This window comes from Chionomys nivalis, chromosome 19 (assembly GCF_950005125.1).
Source record: "Chionomys nivalis chromosome 19, mChiNiv1.1, whole genome shotgun sequence".
NCBI classification, from domain to species: domain Eukaryota; kingdom Metazoa; phylum Chordata; class Mammalia; order Rodentia; family Cricetidae; genus Chionomys; species Chionomys nivalis.
Genome location: NC_080104.1, coordinates 13,165,267 through 13,184,241, shown reverse-complemented (window position 1 = coordinate 13,184,241; position 18,975 = coordinate 13,165,267). Strand labels below are relative to the sequence as shown.

At 39.8% G+C, this 18,975-nt stretch overlaps 1 protein-coding gene across 4 annotated transcripts in view; it reads left to right on the top strand.

The window, feature by feature from the left end:
• The window catches only part of Supt3h (SPT3 homolog, SAGA and STAGA complex component), a 411,458-nt gene that overhangs the window by 245,775 nt on the left and 146,708 nt on the right, over nucleotides 1-18,975 (top strand). For all 4 annotated transcript variants that reach the window (XR_009058766.1, XR_009058767.1, XR_009058765.1 and 1 more), the window contains one exon: nucleotides 13-152. Coding sequence is in view for 1 of the 4 variants with exons in the window: in XM_057794694.1 (XP_057650677.1) it covers nucleotides 13-152 (140 nt within the window). In the remaining 3 variants the exon portion in view is untranslated. The remainder of the gene's footprint in view (nucleotides 1-12; nucleotides 153-18,975) is intronic.

Below are 18,975 nucleotides of genomic sequence, written 5' to 3'. Positions count from 1 at the left end.
ACCTTCATGAAGAAAAACTGAGTGGCAGCAGCAGTACAAACAAGAGACAGAAAATAGCTCAGGACTTGATCAACTCTATTGACCAGACAGGAGAGCTTCTGGCCATGTTTGAGGACAACGAACTTGATGATGTTAAACAGGAGAGAATGGAGGTATGGTACATTCCTGTTTCCCAGCAGTAACTGCCCAACATAGTGCCTGTGGTCCCACCTTCTTGTCCTGTGTCCTTGACTTTTGCCTGACAAGTCAGATCAGTGGCCTTGTCTGGGCAGCTTGTTCAGGAGCCAGCCCTGGGAAGGGAAGCTTTGCCTCCACACTCTGCTTTGAGAAACATCTTGAGTTTTGATTCTCTGTTTTCTTCTTTGGAAATAGCGAGCATTCTCTTCTCTGGGTCTGACATTAACTGTTACATTTTATTCCATCAGGCTACTTTACATTAAATATTTACTTAACTTTTTTTTTTCCAAATTATCCAGTTGCCTCCAAGGCAAAGGTAATTCTTAGTGCTTTTGTCTTGGCACAGAGAGTGAAGAGCTGCCTTTCAGATTGCTGTTGGCGGCTGCGGTTGGCCTCAGTGGCTAAGGTGGTGTCCAGGGAAGCTACATGCTTTACATCACTGTCACAGAAAGCAAGTGACATATTTGCATTCCATATACATGTTTTCACGATGAATATAAAAATCGTATGTCTTCTATTTACCTTAGCTATCTATACTTCAAATCACTGCTTCTTTAAATACACTCCAGGAAAAATGAAAGTCATGATTGATTTCATTTGAGTGCCTTCCAAAACACACAGTAGTATTCTTAGTTCTCACTATGACTATTATGCTTTTACATTCAAAAAGGAGTCTCAGTTTCCCCCTTCTCCTTAAATTGGGCACAAGAGGTAATTCCAGAATTCCAAGGGAATTTTTAAATGCCTGTCTCATTGTGGTCTCTATGTGTGCTAAAGCGGGGGTTATTTCACATTGAGTCTGGAGGAAGCCCTGTTGACATCCATGCATTGTAAATTTAACAACCTTCTTTAAAGAATTAGCATGCCTACATCTTGGGCTGTGATCTAAAGGCAGTACCCTCTTAGGTATCAATTACCTAGGAAAGTGTGGTTATCTTGCTTTGAGGCAACTACAAATGGTTTTACTTCAACTTTGCCGTGGGCCAAAAATATGCTAAGTTGTCTAAAGCAGATGATAAACACATATTTCTGATGCCATTATGGCCTCAACAGGATATGATTTTTGTAGGGCATGGTTTCACTTATGATGTGTTGCTTAGGGAGCAAAGTGTACTTTAGTTTCTAATATTTCATATCATGAGATAAACATGTAGACAGCCAGTAAAGGAGGATCCTACCAAAATTATATGTAAAGCGGAACACCTGACTTTTCACTGGGACAGATCTCAGCTAAATCAGTAAATTGCCTGAAGGCCATTCCACAGTTAAGGGAGGGAATCAGGGTGGAACATTCTGTAACCCTAGGCTCCTAATAACAGACTAGAGCTGGAAGGACGTTGACTCAGTAAAGTCAGTTAAGACTCCGGGAGCAAAAACAACTCCAGTGCTCACACATACGAACCACTTTCTGGTATTGTACTATACACTGCAAGGTGTCAAGCAGGACAATGAAACAGCAGCAAACTCAGTAAGGACACTTACAGTTGAAGTCAGCCTTATCTAGACAGCAAGTCCAAAATTGACTGTTTCTTTAAGCCTACAACATGCTAGAATCTTCTCCTGCCAAGATGACAAGTAGTTTCCATATTTTACTCATCCAAATGACATAGTTGAGATGAATAAAAATGATAGACTTGTAGGAAAAACTGTAGACAGTAGAAGTAGAAAGTGGGACCATTAAGAGCAGAGGCCTTGCCTGCTTCTAATTTGACAGGTTATAGTTTCGAGAGTAAACCGCAGCTGTGGCGTCCATATGAAACCACTTTGGACTCGAGACAGCAGTCTCCTGCCTCTAAAGCACAGTAGAGTAATCGGCCCCGCCATCATCCATGGTTTAATTTTCCTCTAAGCATCACTTATGCTTGCAGAAACCATGCTACCTTTCCTCCTAGAGCAGAGGAATTGGTGTAGACCCACAAGGGACCGCACTGGGACAGGTGCTCTCTCCTCTCTCTCTGTTATTCTCCCTCTCTCTCTGTCTCTCGCTCCCCCTCTCTTTTCCTCCCTTCTTCTTTCCTTCCCTCCTTCCTTCTTCCCTCCCTCTCCCCCTTTCCTTCCCTCCTTCCTTCTTCCCTTTCTCTCTCTGTCTCTTTTACTTGCCCCTTTAGTTCTCATGTAAATGCAGCTTTGAAGAACAAACTTCTACAAATATAAAGATTTGGGATCCTAGCTTCTCCTGAAAGCACCCAGTGGTTGTGTGAAAATCAGCTTGTTGTTCTTTGCTGTAGTTTTGAACTGATATATGTGCCTGACTTTGTGTTTCCTTAGAATCTACTTCATTGCTGTGAAATATTTCGGGACTAGAAATAAGATTGTCTGAAATTTTGCACCCATTTTGCCTTTATGGGGCGGTGGTGGCGCACGCCTTTAATCCCAGCACTCGGGAGGCAGAGGCAGGCGGATCTCTGTGAGTTCGAGACCAGCCTGGTCTACAAGAGCTAGTTCCAGGACAGGCTCCAAAAACCACAGAGAAACCCTGTCTTAAAAAACCAAAAACATTTGCCTTTATGGTTCACCTTCATTATAGTCTATCCTATCAGCCTGTTAGTTCTCCAGCACCAAGTTTACAACATTGACTGTAGCAGAGCTCCATGGATATGATCTGTGAAGTTCCCTCCAACTTAGCAACAAATGACTGTCTGAGTGAATGAATGAATGAAAGAAAATAAATGCATGCACCTTGGTTGTTTTAGTATATTTAAGAGACATGAAGCACAAAAGAGGGAAATTGAAAGCATAACCATCCAATTGAATACAACCCACTTCTAAATGAGGCAGATGTGTTTTAATATTGATAATCGTTTCTGTGTTGAATCTTTTTTATTCTAGTCAGCTAGGTGTGGCTAAGTAAACCAGAACCAGGGTAGAATCCCTAAAAGCTGGAGATAGATTTGGTTTCTCTTAGCAAAAGCCCTCTGACAGGAGAAGCTCAAGTTTGTCATTGATCAAGTCAACCATTCTATCCAAGGTGAAGAAGGGCCTGTAAAGGTGATCACTTGAAAACTCAGGTGAGCTCTCCCTCCAGTCTAATCTACAGATAGCTAAGGTCCACAGGAGACCCATGAGGAGAATTTACCAGCGAGAACCCCTACAGGTGACTGTTTATATTTCTGCTGTAATCAAGTAGAATCTAGTTAGAAAGCAGGAGAGAATACATATAAAGCAGCTTAAAGTTTTATTTAAATAAGCTTTAAATAAATAAATAAGTTATTGAGATCTCAGGTGCACCTAATTTGCTTAACGAGGAATAAACTGCCATTAGTTTTTGTAGAGCACAGTGTCTCCTGAAGGCTGAATAAGAGACATCACCTTCATTATCCAGCCAGCTCTCAGAAGTCAAGTTCTAATCTCCAAGAGCTCTCAGTCCAGACATTGTGGTTTCTGGAGACAGACAAGACAACTAAAAACCTCACTGAGCAGTCAGAGCACACAAGCTCTCTGTCTTCTGTCTATAAAGGGTATTCTTTCTACTAGTCCCCAGTCGTTATAAAGGAAAATAAAATTCTATAAGACTAAGAGTCTGTAAACACCTCCAATAAAATCTTAACATAAAAAAGGAATGGTATGGGTAGGGCAAGCATTTATAAAGACAATTAAACCCCCAACCCCCATACTTAAAATGCCAGGGAATTTGGGTTGGGAAATGAAGATTGGTGTGAGGGTCAAGAGTTATGTCAAGGTCTTGAGTTCATTCTTCAGAATGGCAGAGAGAAAGAGCGATGTGTGTGTGTGTGTATCCTAGAAAGCTGTATTTCTAGTCTATAAGTATAAATGCATGCATGTTTATTTATTTATTTATGCATGTTTATATCTATTTGTTATATCTGTAGGACTAGAAATATATTTTACTTGTTGTCCTTAAAGGTAAAATAACTATCTTAAGTATATGAGACATATCCAGTTGCTAGGGATAATAACATTGTAAAAAAGAGAATTGAAGTAGAAAAGCTTCAAAATGGAACAATGGGGCTATGTTAGTAAAAGGCGCCACCTGTAATGAAGATGCAGTAAGTAGAAAATGCTCATCATCCACTTCCAGTGCCTGCGGACATAATGGTTGTACGGGAAAAGCCAGCCAGCAGAAGTACAGACATGTAGAAACTAGAACAGTTCATCTTCAGTTCTTAATCAATTAATTTAGATGAAGAAAATATTTATAATAAATATCTGTTTATCTAAAATTCATATGGATGTGACTATATTCATAGTATTTCATTAAATCCCAGAATCCTACTTAAGCCACTTCCATTTGCCAGAGTTAAGGGAACACTAACCAAGAAAGTAAAACCTTCACTATATTCAGGTGTTAAAAATTACTGTGATGCATATGGAATGTCAAGGTTTTCTTTAGGTACACCTTGATATTCAATCTTAAAGGCATCAAAACTAATAAAGGTAGATTCTGATTTTTAAAAACTAGCTCTTCCCAGAAACTGCCTGAGCATGCAAATGAATAGAAAGACAATGTGCAAGTCTGCAAGAAAATGTTATCTGTGACAGACTTCATGTCAGCAAGAAGCATAGAGAGAGGTATAAGCAATGTCCCGAGTACAGGAAGCACGAAGCACATTCTATGCTCCTGGATATGAATGTTCAGCCTTGAAAATGGCCTACTTGTTTCCATTGAAATAGAGGGATGCATTGCAATGTCATGGGATCTTTGTAGCAGAATTTTAAAAACTTAATAACATTGAATTTGTCGTACATGATTTAAAAAAAAAAGAATAGAAAACTGTAAAGGTTTTATTAAAAAGAAGCAGAAGCCAGAGTTTGGTTTGCCCTGCCTGACCTGTTAACATTTCCTTACCCATTAAAACTGTAAGTGTGTGACATAAATGAGGGTCAAGGTGATGGCAAAGATCATCTCAGGAAGGTGCCAAGATGGGTCATTAAAACAGTGAAGCCATCTCTTGACCTTAGAGTTCCATTTAAAAGGAATTTCAAGGAATACTGAGTGATTTTCTAAAAATAAAAACTTTTTTAATAGAGGTAAATATAATTAAATACCAATTGGCATATAAAAAGACTTTTGAGGCTTTTGTTTTCCAGGCTTTTTGAAAAATTCTACTAGTCTAGATGTCAACAAGTACAATAGGCAGACTGAGAGAGAAAAATTGCTGTCTTCAAATAGGATTATAACTTAGTAACAAAAACGCACAGCCTTCTCTTTAGAGGCTCTACAGAGGGTTTGTAACGTTGGTATACTATATGAATCTTTCAACAAAAATAGACTATTTTTAAAAAAAAGTTTTTGTAAAGATGCTAGGATTTCAATTTGGAAGAGGAAAATGACAAAAGGAGTGACTATTAAGTTCTATTATATAGGTGCTGTGTCTGTCAGAACAAATCTGGGGCACAGGCCAGTGTGATAGCCTGCTGCCTAGCCCAAGGTCCTGAGTTCAGTCCCCAGCACACACATGGTGGAAGGAGAAAACTGACTCTCCAGTTGTCCTCTGTCTTCCACAAATGCAGTGGAACACACACACATAATAATAATAAAATAATGATGATGATAATTTAGATGTAATTTTAAAATGAGCAATGCCCAAGCTAAAGGACTCTGTGGTGACTCGGGTTCTGACTGGAAAGTTCTCCCCCCCCCGCCTGTGTCTTCTGCCTGCAGAGCCATCCTGACTCGTCATCACTAGTTCTGAGTGAAGTTTACCTTCTTGCCTCTTTCCTAAATCCTCCAGGGAGCAGAATGAAAGGAACAAGCTTGAGACTGAATCTGTGCAAGTGCTCTTTCCTCATCTAAGTCAGAGGACATATGGCAGCAGCAAGGCCCCTTGTCTTGGTAAAAGAATACTTTTCTAAAGTTCAGACTTAGTAAAATACAGGGCCAGGATGACTGTTCACCCCCTTTCCCAGCTCACAGAAGTGGAACAGCCATGTGTCAGGGTAAGATGGACACCAACGCTCTCAGCTGTGACATCTGATGCTTCAGTGGACACATGCGTGGACACGTATGGCTGGGCTGCTGGACTGACTCCTGCATCAGTGTGTTTATTAAGCACATAACTGTTTATACTGTTCAATTATAATTTTTAGAACCAATATTTTCTGTCTCAAGTAATTTTAATTTGATCTTTTTTAAATGAAATGCTTCTCTTAGAGATCAGTCCACCAGCTTGTTTATAAAACACCTTGGCAGAAAAGAGTTTTAAAATATCATTGAATTTAGGAACACCACAGGATTTACCACTAATTTACATTTAGTGTTTATAGTTCTCAGATTGTGGTCGCTGTAATAACCAGCATATTTTTGCCTTGAATATTTTGTGGATTATATTTCCCTATTCTTTCTCCTTGACCCACATTCCCCACATTAGGTGGGCAGATTGTTGTTATATAGTCTGGTTTCATTTATCGTCACTGGCTTAATCTCAGTAACTTATTATTTCTAAATATGAAAATAAGTTTATTCTGTGGCAAGGTTTCTTAGTGCCTCAGTTTGTACAGTGGAATTAGCAAATTATTGCTTATTTGGTATAGAAACCCCTCCCCTTCTTTCTTTGCATCTGTTCTAAGGACCCAACTTCTTACTGCTACTCCCTGGTAGATATCAGCTTATTTCCACCATCACATTCCTCACGTAGAACTGCTTGTGTTAGGTTCAGCTGGAAGTGTATTAGTGATTAGTGTGTTCCGTTGTGTTAATGGATCTGTCTGACACTTTTCATGGCATCAATTTAAAGGGCAGGTGAGAGCCAGTCAGGCCACTGCTTTGTGCCATTCTTCATTTTCTATGGGAAAGCCTTTTATCATGGTATTAATGCATCTTTAAGAATCTTGCTCCATATCTCTGTGAGTTCGAGCCTGGTCTACAAGAGCTAGTTCCAGGACAGGCTCCAAAACCACAGAGAAACCCTGTCTCGAAAAACCAAAAAAAAAAAAAAAAAAAGAATCTTGCTCCAGAAGTCTCTCCATCTTCAGAGCTCACCTTCCCCACCCATACTCTTCTCATTGCTCTGCCAGGGCTCACACACTTGTACAACACATGAGCTCGCGCGCATGCCTTCATCTGGCAATATCTGTTCAGATAGTTCAGGATGTGAGAAAGTCCAATAGCCTCTGGCGCGTGGCTAATTTAACTTGCTAAATGAGCTCCCAGTGAACATGCATGCTTCCAAACCCTGGAAACTAAGTGTTTGTCTATACATGATGAATAGCATCGCTAGAACAGCATAGCTATGCTTTTAGCTAGATTGTTAGTTATCTTTCTCATCACTGCAACAGAATGCTTGATAAGGAGCAACGTAAGTAAGGATTTCCTTGGCCTCACAGTTTCATGACAGAAGATGTGGTGGCTGCATGGCTGTGAGAACAAGAGACAGCTTAATAATATGCTGGTGAGCCAGGACAATGAGTTTGCCTGGAAGAGAGCCAGGCTGGAACCCTGAAAACCTATCCCTCTGTGGTCCAGTTACTTCACCCAGACTCAAGCAGGGCCACAGCATCCCTGAGAAGGACTTCCATTTTGAGACTCTGTGATGTGTCACACTGAGCCACAACAGTGGGCTATGCTGATGCTATTATCTGTGAGTTTTTAAAATACAGTTTCCAAGTACAGAAAGCTACTCTCTTCTGAATGGAAAGACTGTGGCTATACAGGTACGCCTCTGTGAACTTGTTCTGCCAGGGCTCTTCTCACCTTCGCTGCCTACTTTACAGTTGTGAAAGGCTGTCATTGTTCGACTGGCTTCCTGTTGGAATCTTAGAGATGCTGTTTTCTTAGCTAGAGGCGTCATCAATTGTCCCTACCCACACCTACTTCCATGTTGACTTGTACTGACCCAAATATGTCTTTTGGCAAAGCCAGGCACCAATCACTTCTGGCTTTAATAGCAGATTCTATTTTTCAGATGGAGTACTACTGTAGATGTAGTTATTTCTGTCCAGAAACTTACTCTACTCTGAATATTTGGCAATAAGGAGTATATACTTTTCATTGATCTGCTGCATATACTAGACTGACAGACCATGAGAATGAATTATTGTTAAAAGCCATATTGTTTCCGTCATTGTTACTGTAATATAACTCCTATGATTAGTTACAAGGGACAGTGTTTGCCATGCTGTCAAAGTCCTGAAAATTTTATACTCATGCAATTACTGTAGCCATGAAACAGAAAGGACACAGGGGACTAGCTGAGAAGCTGAAGGACTATTAGTGGGAATAGAAGGGACAAAAAAAGTAATGGGGTTAAATATGATCAAAATACATTATATCTAATTATGAATATGTCATAATGGAACCATTGTTATGTGTAATTAATATATGCTGTTATAAATGTTTAAGTATGCTGTTTAATTAAATTTTTAGTCACTAGGATTTGCATATTAACAGTCTGGTGTTTCATCTCATTCTATTAAAGTAGTCTAAGCTCTTCTACTTCTTGCAATTACTCTGTCCCACAGAGAGTAAAAGGCAGAGATTGTTGGTAATGAGATCACTGACCTGCTCCTGAGTCTGGATAAAACAGAAGTCAGAAGGCAGAATAGCTAAGGGGTCGTTTTCACGCTGAAAGAAAACTGTAACCACTCTCCCAGATCACCATTGTTCCTTCTAATAATTAAACATAGGTCTTTACCAAAATGTATGCCACATGTAAATATCTTCCATCTGCAGACCTTCCCAAGCCATGGAGAAAGAGAAAGATGGAAGAATATGAGAGGGAGGAGAAAACAGAAGAATTGGGCCCCTTTTCCTAGAAAATAACTCTGTAGTTCCCTTTCTCCACTCATCTGAACAGGCAGTCAAGATAACAGACATTAACAAAAGCCACTGTACACTGAAATACATACGCTATTGATTGAAAGAAACTGAGAACATAAAACTGGAAAGATAGCCTGTGTTCTTAAATGGGAAGAATTGCCATTGTTGGGTGTCTGTGCCGCCTAAAGTAAAGTTCAGATTTAGCACCACGGCTGCCAGAACTCAGTGACATCTCCCACAGAAACACTCGGAAGCTTTTCTAACTTCGTTCCAGTGTTCATTGCGGTATTCACAGTAGCCACCATACAGAAACAGCCTGTCATTTAACAGACCAGTAAGCAAAGGAATTGTGATATTGCTGGACTCAGTAATGCCTGCAATCCCATTACTCGGGGAATCCGAAGTTCCAAGGGTAACCTGGGCTACACAGTGAGACTCTGCCTAAGAAAAAGAGAAAAAAGGAAGGAAGTGTGTGTGAGAGAGCGACAGACAGACAGAGAAAATAGTCATTGAAAGAGGAAGAAATCAGGCCAATGATAATGACCCTAGAAGATATTCATGCTAAATGAAAGAAGCTAAACACAGAAAGAGTAATATTAGTAATCTCATATGTGTGTAATATAATTTGAAAGTGATATTATCTTCTATTCGGGACTTGCTTTATTTGAGATATCCCTCAACTCAAACTCATCAAATCTTTAAAATTCTTGTATTGTTGTCTCATAGTATTGTAGATCATTTTATCAACTTATTCGATCTTTGGGTACTTTTACATATGAAGCCTAAAGGCCAACTGTGTGGTTTAAAGCAGTATGATCTCTGGGGGCCAAGAGACGTGTGTAAGAAAATTTATCTTCCTGGCTTATTCTCCCCACCCCCCACAAACCAATCAAATCTGGAAGAGGAGAGTCATACTTTATTTAAACTAGAAAATGTGTTTTGTTTACATTGCACCAAGAATTATCTAGTTTACATGGGCTCATGAAAGTAGAAAATTCTTTAGAATAATCAAAACGCAAGTTGTACTAGCTACCTGGAAATACATGTAATACACTAAGAAGGACCCACCCTCCTCAGATACTCCTTATTCGGAAATTGCAGTTCTAAATACATCCTTAGGAAATTACAAGAAGTTTATAAGACAAAACACTGCTACAGCGACATTTTCTCATAAACTCAGAGCTGCTGGCAAAGCTTCTGACAGCCTGTGAATTTATGTAGTGATTCTGTTATTGTTTACAGGAACGTGCAAGTGTTTTGTAATTGACCTTTTAAATCGCCCTTTGGACTAATTTATGTAGAATATTTTTCATACAAAGGTACACAGTTTCCATGTGACTGAGTGTTTTATTGATTCCTTTTTTAGGTATTTCCGTCATTTTATTTGTGTCCCTTTTATCAAGCTCTCACCAGTTAAGTCAGAGACACTGACTGTTAGGGTCTCCCTCATTTGGAATCTCAGAGACACTGGCTTTATTTTGCTTTCTTTTGTCATTTCCTTTCATTTCTGAAGAGAACCACACCGTTGTAGTAGGTTTGTCATATTCAGTTTACAAATGTAAAACCTCACTATTTCAAGTCCACAACTCTTAACCATAAGTCAAAAGGCATTACTCTATCTTCTTCAGATAATTTCAAAATATTTGAAAGACCAAGGTCATTTGTTAATTTATGTATTAGCATGAATTGGATTTCTTATCTCTTACTCATTAGCTGAGACATTTTGTAAAGAATTTTGGTGCCAAGAAATACCAAGTGATTTTGCACCTTGAAGAAATTTGAGTAGTAAGAAACATTAAGTTATATGTTGTCTTGTATAGTGTGGAAAAGAGAAAATTCCAGAGATAGGTACCGAGAAATTTATTTATTTATTTATTTATTTATTTATTTATTTATTTATTTATTGTCAATCTCAGTTCATTTTATTTCTGATCGTGATCATAAAAAGTCACAATATCCTTTAAAGAAATCTTTCTTTTGCAAATACAGCCCATCCTTTACCTTGGAGTACTACAGCATGTGAATGTTCTTTCTTGCAGTTCTGGGATTTGAACCCTAAGGATCCCGAAGTATTCTGAAAGGGGTCTCAGTTTGTAATCTCAGCTAGTTTTCACTTGTCAGCCAGGCTGACTTTGAACTCACCAGTATCCTGCATAGGTCCCCTGAATGTTGACATTACAGGTGTGTGCCCCCACTCCTGCTTGTGGATTATAGTATTTTGTTTTTTTGGGTATTTTTAGATTGCTTTAGGGTTTGTTTATTTATTTATTTATTAAAGATTTCTGCTTTCTCCCCACCACCGCCTCCTATTTCCCTCCCCCTCCCCCGATCAAGTCCCCCTCCCTCATCATCCCTAAGAGCAATCAGGGTTCCCTGCCCTGTGGGAAGTCCAAGGACCTCCCACCTCCATCCAGGTCTAGTAAGGTGAGCATCCAAACTGCCTAGGCTCCCACAAAGCCAGTACGTGCAGTAGGATCAAAAACCCATTGCCATTGTTCTTGACTTCTCAGCAGTCCTCATTGTCCGCTATGTTCAGCGAGTCCACTTTTATCCCATGCTTTTTCAGACCCAGGCCAGCTGGCCTTGTTGAGTTCCAGATAGAACATCCCCATTGTCTCAGTGTGTGGGTGCACCCCTCGCGGTCCTGAGTTCCTTGCTGGTGCTCTGTCTCCTGCTCTTGATTTGGACCTTGAGATTTCAGTCCGGTGCTCCAATGTGGGTCTTTGAATCTGTCTCCTTTCATCGCCTGATGAAGGTTAATGTTCAGGAGGATGCCTATATGTTTTTCTTTGGGTTCACCTTCTTATTTAGCTTCTCTAGGATCACGAATTCTAGGCTCAATGTCCTTTATTTATGGCTAGAAACCAAATATGAGTGAGTACATCCCATGTTCCTCTTTTTGGGTCTGGCTTAACTCACTCAGGATAGTGTTTTCAATTTCCATCCATTTGCATGCAAAATTCAAGAAGTCATTGTTTTTTACTGCTGAGTAGTACTCTAATATGTATATATTCCATACTTTCTTCATCCATTCTTCCATTGAAGGGCATCTAGGTTGTTTTCAGGTCTGGCTATTACAAACAATGCTGCTATGAACATAGTTGAGCATATACTTTTGTTGTATGATAAGGCATCTCTTGGGTATATTCCCAAGAGTGGTATTGCTGGGTCCAGAGGTAGGTTGATCCCGAATTTCCTGAGGAACCGCCACACTGCTTGTCCAAAGTGGTTGCACAAGTTTGCATTCCCACCAGCAATGGATGAGTGTACCCCTTTCTCCACAACCTCTCCAGCAAAGGCTATCATTGGTGTTTTTGATTTTACCCATTCTGACAGGTATAAGATGGTATGTTAAAGTTGTCTTGATTTGCATTTCCCTGATCGCTAAGGAAGTTGAGCATGACCTTAAATGTCTTTTGGCCATTTGAACTTCTTCTGTTGAGAATTCTCTGTTCAGCTCAGTGCCCCATTTTATAATTGGGTTGATTAGCCTTTTATGGTCTTCAATGCAGAATTCTACCAGAACTTCCAAGAAGAGCTAATACCTATACTCCTTAATGTATTTCACAATATAGAAACAGAAGAGTCATTGCCTAATTCCTTTTATGAAGCTAAAGTTACCCTGATACCAAAACCACACAAAGACCCAACCAAGAAAGAGAATTACAGGCCAATCTCACTCATGAACATCGACGCAAAAATTCTCAATAAAATACTGGCAAACCGAATCCAAGAACACATTAGAAAAATTATCCATTATGATCAAGTAGGCTTCATCCCAGAGATGCAGGGCTGGTTCAACATACGCAAATCTATCAATGTAATCCACCATATAAATAAACTGAAAGAAAAAAGCCATATGATCATTTCATTAGATGCTGAAAAAGCATTCGACAAAATTCAACACCCCTTTATGATAAAGGTCTTGGAGAGATTAGGGATACAAGGGTCATGCCTAAATATAATAAAAGCTATTTACAGCAAGCCAACAGCTAACATTAAATTAAATGGAGAAAAACTCAAAGCCATCCCACTAAGATCAGGAACACGACAAGGTACCAAGAAATTTAAAAGCTTTCAAAAATAAGGAGACAATATCAAGGACAAACTCAATGTTTTCAAAAAATGTGCCTAATACTAGTCCTTGTCAAAAGATGACAAATTTCTCTTTCTCATATTCTCTTTATTCCCTCTCTCCTTCTCCTCCCCACCCCAACTCTGTTTTGTGTGCCTGTGTATGTGTGTACCACTGTCACTTGTGCATGCATGAGTGTGCACATGCATGTGAAGATCAGAAGCTGACATCCCTGGTCTTCCATTAGTTGCACTCCACCTCAGGATTTTGAGATAGGCACTCTCACTAAATCTGAAGCTTATTTAGACCGGTGGCTCTCAACCTTCCTAATGCTGTGACCTTCTAAAACACTTCATGTTGTGGTTACCCCCTCCCCCACAACATAAAATATTTTTGTTGCTACTTCATAAGCTGTAATCCTTCTATTCTTAAGAGTCATAATGTAAATAGCTGATCTGCAGGATATCTGATATGAGACCCCTGGTTTAGAATGTCTGAGCCATGAACTTCATATATCTGACTAGGTCTCACTCCTACCCCCCTACCCTGCCCCCAGCAATGGAATTATAGCCATGTACACCTCAGAAAGAGTACTGATGTTCTCTATGTTCATGGATCTGAACATAGGTCCCCGTGATTGTTTTGGGAGGCACCTAAATTAAACCTTCTCTCCAGCACTTCTAGCTAATATGCTTATAAGGTTATTTAGAAAGATCAAATTTCCTCCTGAGTAAAGAACTTGGCCATAATTTTTAAGTGTTTGTATAATTTATATTCAGGGTTCTGACAGTGCTCAGATGGCAATCATCTTGTGTTAATTAAAAGAGATGTCAGTTGTGCTACCACGAAGTAATATGTGTTACTTGTGTAAACTACATCTTTTTTCCAGTATACTGATACAGATAATGTTGACATATTTCCTCTGTGATTGGTATACAGACTGTGTAAGCACAGGCCTCATAGATTCCTGAGTTCACGTTAGATGCTGCAGATCACATGAAGATTCAATTACGTATTCTCCTGAGATGCATTAATTTGTATGTGCTTAATTTCTCACGTTGGAAGATTTGTGGCTTCTATACATCCCAGAGACAGAAATGGAGGTTCTGAACCTTCGAGTCTGAAACACCAAGGAAATAATTTTGTTGACACTTAAAAACGTACCCACTGGTTTCTGGTCTATGTTGGCTTCATGTTGTTCAACCTAGTGAGCCATGTATTTTTGTTGTTCATCCTAGAGGCTGGATAACATGCCACAAGCAGTTCATATGGTTCATATCACCTTGAGAGAAGCAGGCCACCTCTGCATTTTCAGTCTGAAATCTCAGGAAGTGGACACTGTTTGACCTGGCATTGTGGCTCGAAGGCAAGGTCATGCTGTACTTCTGTGACCTCGGGGATCTGTGGCTTCAGTAGGATAAGCTTGCATGGGTGGAGACAGCAAGAGAAACAGTGCCTGAGCTGCATACCATACAAGATCACTCTTCTCTTCACCATGTATAATACACAAGCATACACACACACACACACACACACACTGTGTTGATCTTGCAACTATAGGTGCTTTATTTAAATAATGACTTTAACAGTATAAATGTAATTTACTTTAAAAAATTGCAGAGTAGTGCTATCTTAGACTTAAAGGAACATGACTTGTGAACATAAGTATAAACTCCCACTAAAGTCCACAGAATATAAAGAAAATAAAATGTGCTTCCATTAAGTTTTTTCTCCTGAAAAAAAAATTGTTCTTTACAAAAACTACACCACATGTCAAGAAAAATGTTTCTTTAAATGTATTAAACACTGTGCTACTCTGGCAAATTTTTAAATACTGTATTGGTTTCTCTGCAGACTTGAATTTAATTTTCCTGTTAGCCAAGACACCAAACCTTCAAATCCATTTTTTATTTGCCAGCTTAAATATTTCATTTTCCTACAGAGTGTGTTTTCTAAAATGTCAAATGCATACCCGATCTGGTTTATTTTCAGGAGGAATCCAGTGAGGGCTATTTATTATTTTGTTTTATTTATCTTTCAATTTTTCCCCTTCAGTTAGTGGAATAGGACATACTTTTGATAAGGTAATGTAAGGGTGTGGTGACATGTATTAGGATTCAGGCCTTGTGCTGGCCTTCCCTGTCACCTGTCACCTGGCAGAATGAACCCAGACAGTACCCTGTCCCTTTCAGAACAGGGTTTCTCTGTAGCTTCGGAGCTTGTCCTGGAACTCTCTCTATAGACCAGGCTGCTCTCAAGCTCACAGAGATCCATCTACCTCTGCCTCCCAAGTGCTGGGATTAAAGGCGTGTGCAGCCACCACCACCTGTCTTTCTCCCAACCATTATTCTAAAGAGGCAGAGAGCTGCCTCTCTCCCTGCTCTCTTCTCCTCTCTTCTCTTCTCTTCTCTTCTCTTCTCTTCTCTTCTCTTCTCTTCTCTTCTCTTCTCTTCTCCTCTCCTCTCCTCTCCTCTCCTCTCCTCTCCTCTCCTCTCCTCTTCTCTCCCTCTCTCTCTCTCTCTCTCTGTCTCTCCCCCTCTTCCCCTCTACCCTCCCAATACCCTCTTCTTAAATAAACTCTACATTCAGACTCCCTTTGAATGGCATATTCAGTTTTCTCGCCCACCATGGGGCCCACTGAGGCCTTCTTTCTCAATACCTTTATTACTATTAGAAAAGACACATTACCTAAAGGGAGTTTCACTCTTGTCTGCTGAAATGGCAGGCACTTGAAGGCACACAACAGTGTTTATAACCAGAAAGCCAAGACTCTTCTTGTACTGTACAATCTCTACTTTTCCCTAACATCACTCAGCACACTCTGCTATGAAGAAAGGTGTAGGGTTTACAAATATCTGATACTGTTTGATTGTGTATGTTCTCTTTTTCTTCTGCTCTTACATGCTTATGTGACACAGACATCAAACTTTTTCAGACTTGTTTTCAAAGGGCGTTGATATCCGATTGAATGCTAACATCTAGATACACTTCTCTCAAAAACAACTGTTTGCTTGAAAGTTTCATTGCGACTTTGTTTATTTTAAAGGACCAAGTGCATCATTTGGCCTTTGTGTGATTCACCTGGTAGCATATACCATTCACATAGTTCTTTGGTAGGTCCTATATGTCTCACACTTAGACCATTCACATAGTTCACTGGTAGATCTTATATGTCTCACACTTAGACCGTTCATGTGGTTCACTAGTAGATCCTATATGTCTCACGCTTATACTGTTCACGAAGTTCTCTAGTAGATCTTATGTGTCTCATGCTTAGACTGTTCATGTAGTTCACTGGTAGATCCTATATGTCTCATGCTTAGACTGTTCACGTAGTTCATTGGTAGATCTTATGTGTCTCATGCTTATATCATTCACGTAGTTCACTGGTAGATCTTACATGTCTCACACTGGACCACATTCTCTCCAGCAGGGACCATGTAGAGGAGGAGTTCTGTGAAGCCGTAATGTTCCTGGCTCTGCTCTGTTAAATTTCCCACTTCCAAAGCTACCTGGATTCTCTCCTTTCTTTTTCTATTATGAAAACATAGATTCTTTTTTTAATTGTTGACTTATTTTCATGTGTATGTCATTTGCCTCTCTATGTACCCTATGGGGGCCAGAAAAGAGCATCAGATCCCCTGAGTCTGGAGTTATAGACACTCATGAGCTGTCATATGGGTACAAAGAATCAAACCCAGCTCTTCTGGAAGACTAGCCAGTTCTCTTAACCATTGAGATTCCCTCCAACCCTGAACACACAGATTCTTTAGACTCTCTTCCATTATAAATGTTACAGACCTCCTGATACCTGAAATTGAAGGAACAAAAAGAAACTTGACCTCTTAGGTACAGTTGAGAGATGGGGAAAATAGGAGAAAGTCATGCCGTGCATGCCTGTGTCATTCACATCACACTATTGAAACGTGTATTTCCCAGATTTAAGACTCCAATATGGGGCTGGAGAGATCCCTCAGCAGTTAAGAGCACCGATTGCTCTTGAGAGGATCCAGAATCAGGTCCCAACTCCCAAACCGTGGCTCACAGCCGTCTGCAGTTCTCACCTCCAGGTGATTCAAAGCCCTCTTCTGACCTCAGTAAGCACTACATACATGTGGTGTACATGCGTACATATAGGCAAAACATCCTTACACATAAAATGAAAATAGATAAAATAGATCAATCTTGAGGAGTCTAATAACGTCTTGCATTAAAATTGCCATTCTTTCTCTACAAAGAATGGGTAGAAATAAACTGAGACTAATTCCAGTGTGGAATTGAATGGACCCACAACCATTGCGTAACCCTAAGGCTCTCAGACTGAGAAGCAGGATTCAGGCAGAACCCAGGAATGTTAGATCTGTACTGAGGAAGAGAGAACGTAGGCAGAGGTGACTTACCTAAGCATTTTCATCGTGTGTCGGACAAAAGCCTGCATAGGGACTTCGGTTGATTCATGTAGCTCACTCTGTTCTCTCTGATTGCATAGAACACTGCAAGTGTGCACATTGTGGTTAAAATTCAGGGACACTGCTCAGCAGTGATGGCATTTATATAACGATGCCTAGGCAAGCATGGCAAAGTGCTTAGGTAACTGTGAGAGTAGTCATTTGTTAAGGCACCTTTATACTACATTCCCTGAGTTAGTATAGAATATATGTAGATTGGGCTGGAATTCTGTTAGCCCTGTTTAACACTGTCTAGTCCTCTGAAGATATATTTTGAATGCCATGAAATATGCTTTTTCTTTATAGACTTCTCAAAATAACAATCTCTTTGATGAAATTGAAATCGATGTGCTTCCGTTAGCTTTATCTGGGCTTCTGGTGAAGGGCTAGAATAGAGCAGGTCAAAAGCATTTAGGATAATGTACGAAATGAAAAGAGACAGAATATTAGGTATCTGTGAACTATTCATTCCAGCAGCTCCTTTCTATATCACTCACCTTCCCTGAGTTCTGTTAGGCATTAGGAAGTCTATGTCTTCCTAGACTCATGTTTCTTCATCTTCTATAGTTAGGGTCGTGTTGATGCCACTTGCCTGTCTGCTGTGGCCCTTTCTCATCTCCTGAGAAGACGTCATGAAGTTTAAAAATATGTAAACTTAAATTTTTAAAATGTTGATAAGCAGTATTTTCATTTGAGATCTTTATGACTACAAAACTTAGTTCTGGAAATTGGTGAGTTGGGACACATAAAATTAATGTATTTGTTCCTCAGTCACATACTATGGAATTCTGCCTGACACCCAGAATTTATGCTCTTCTTTCTGGATTCCAAAACCCTAACTGGTAGCTAGATATTTTGCCATATAGACAAGCTGTCACATTTCTCTTCTTACCTCCAGCTGGGTTTGGTGACATGATTTGGTCATGATCAATGAAGGGTTCGTAGAAACACTCCATGGGACTTCTGTGTAATTTTTTTTAAAGGTAAGGGTATCTTCTTCATCTCACTACGTGAGTATCTCACTACGTGGGAAGCCAGGGTGGATCACGAAAACAAGGTCACAGCCTAAAGTGTCAACAGGGATGCCAGAGGAGACTGAGGCCCTGGTGACCTCAGCACGCGCTTGTGTCAAGGCTAAAGGTTAGCACCAGTGTTCATTTATGTGAGGGAAGATAAACTTCTCTCTAAAGAACCCTAATTGGAGTTAGGATAAATGTAGGTTGTTTTCCTAATGCTCTCAACTAGTAAAACTCTATCTTGGTAAATTAAGAATATAACTTCTAGTAGAAAATAAGTCATGTTTTAAGGTAGACCTAGTTTAATTTTAAACCAAAACATGCAGTTGGAGAAGGTAAATGGTTCCCAAATGGCTACCAGTGATTAAACCCCACATTGCCTGACACAAGGGAATCTGTGTCTCTCCTACGATCTATTTCTCATTGATGCGGGAAGTGAGCTCAGTTGTGAAACATGCTTTTCTGTGCTGGCATCTAGGAGCAGATCTTCTTAACAGCTGTGAAATCTCCTGGTGCCCACTGTGTGGAACGAACTGTAGAAAG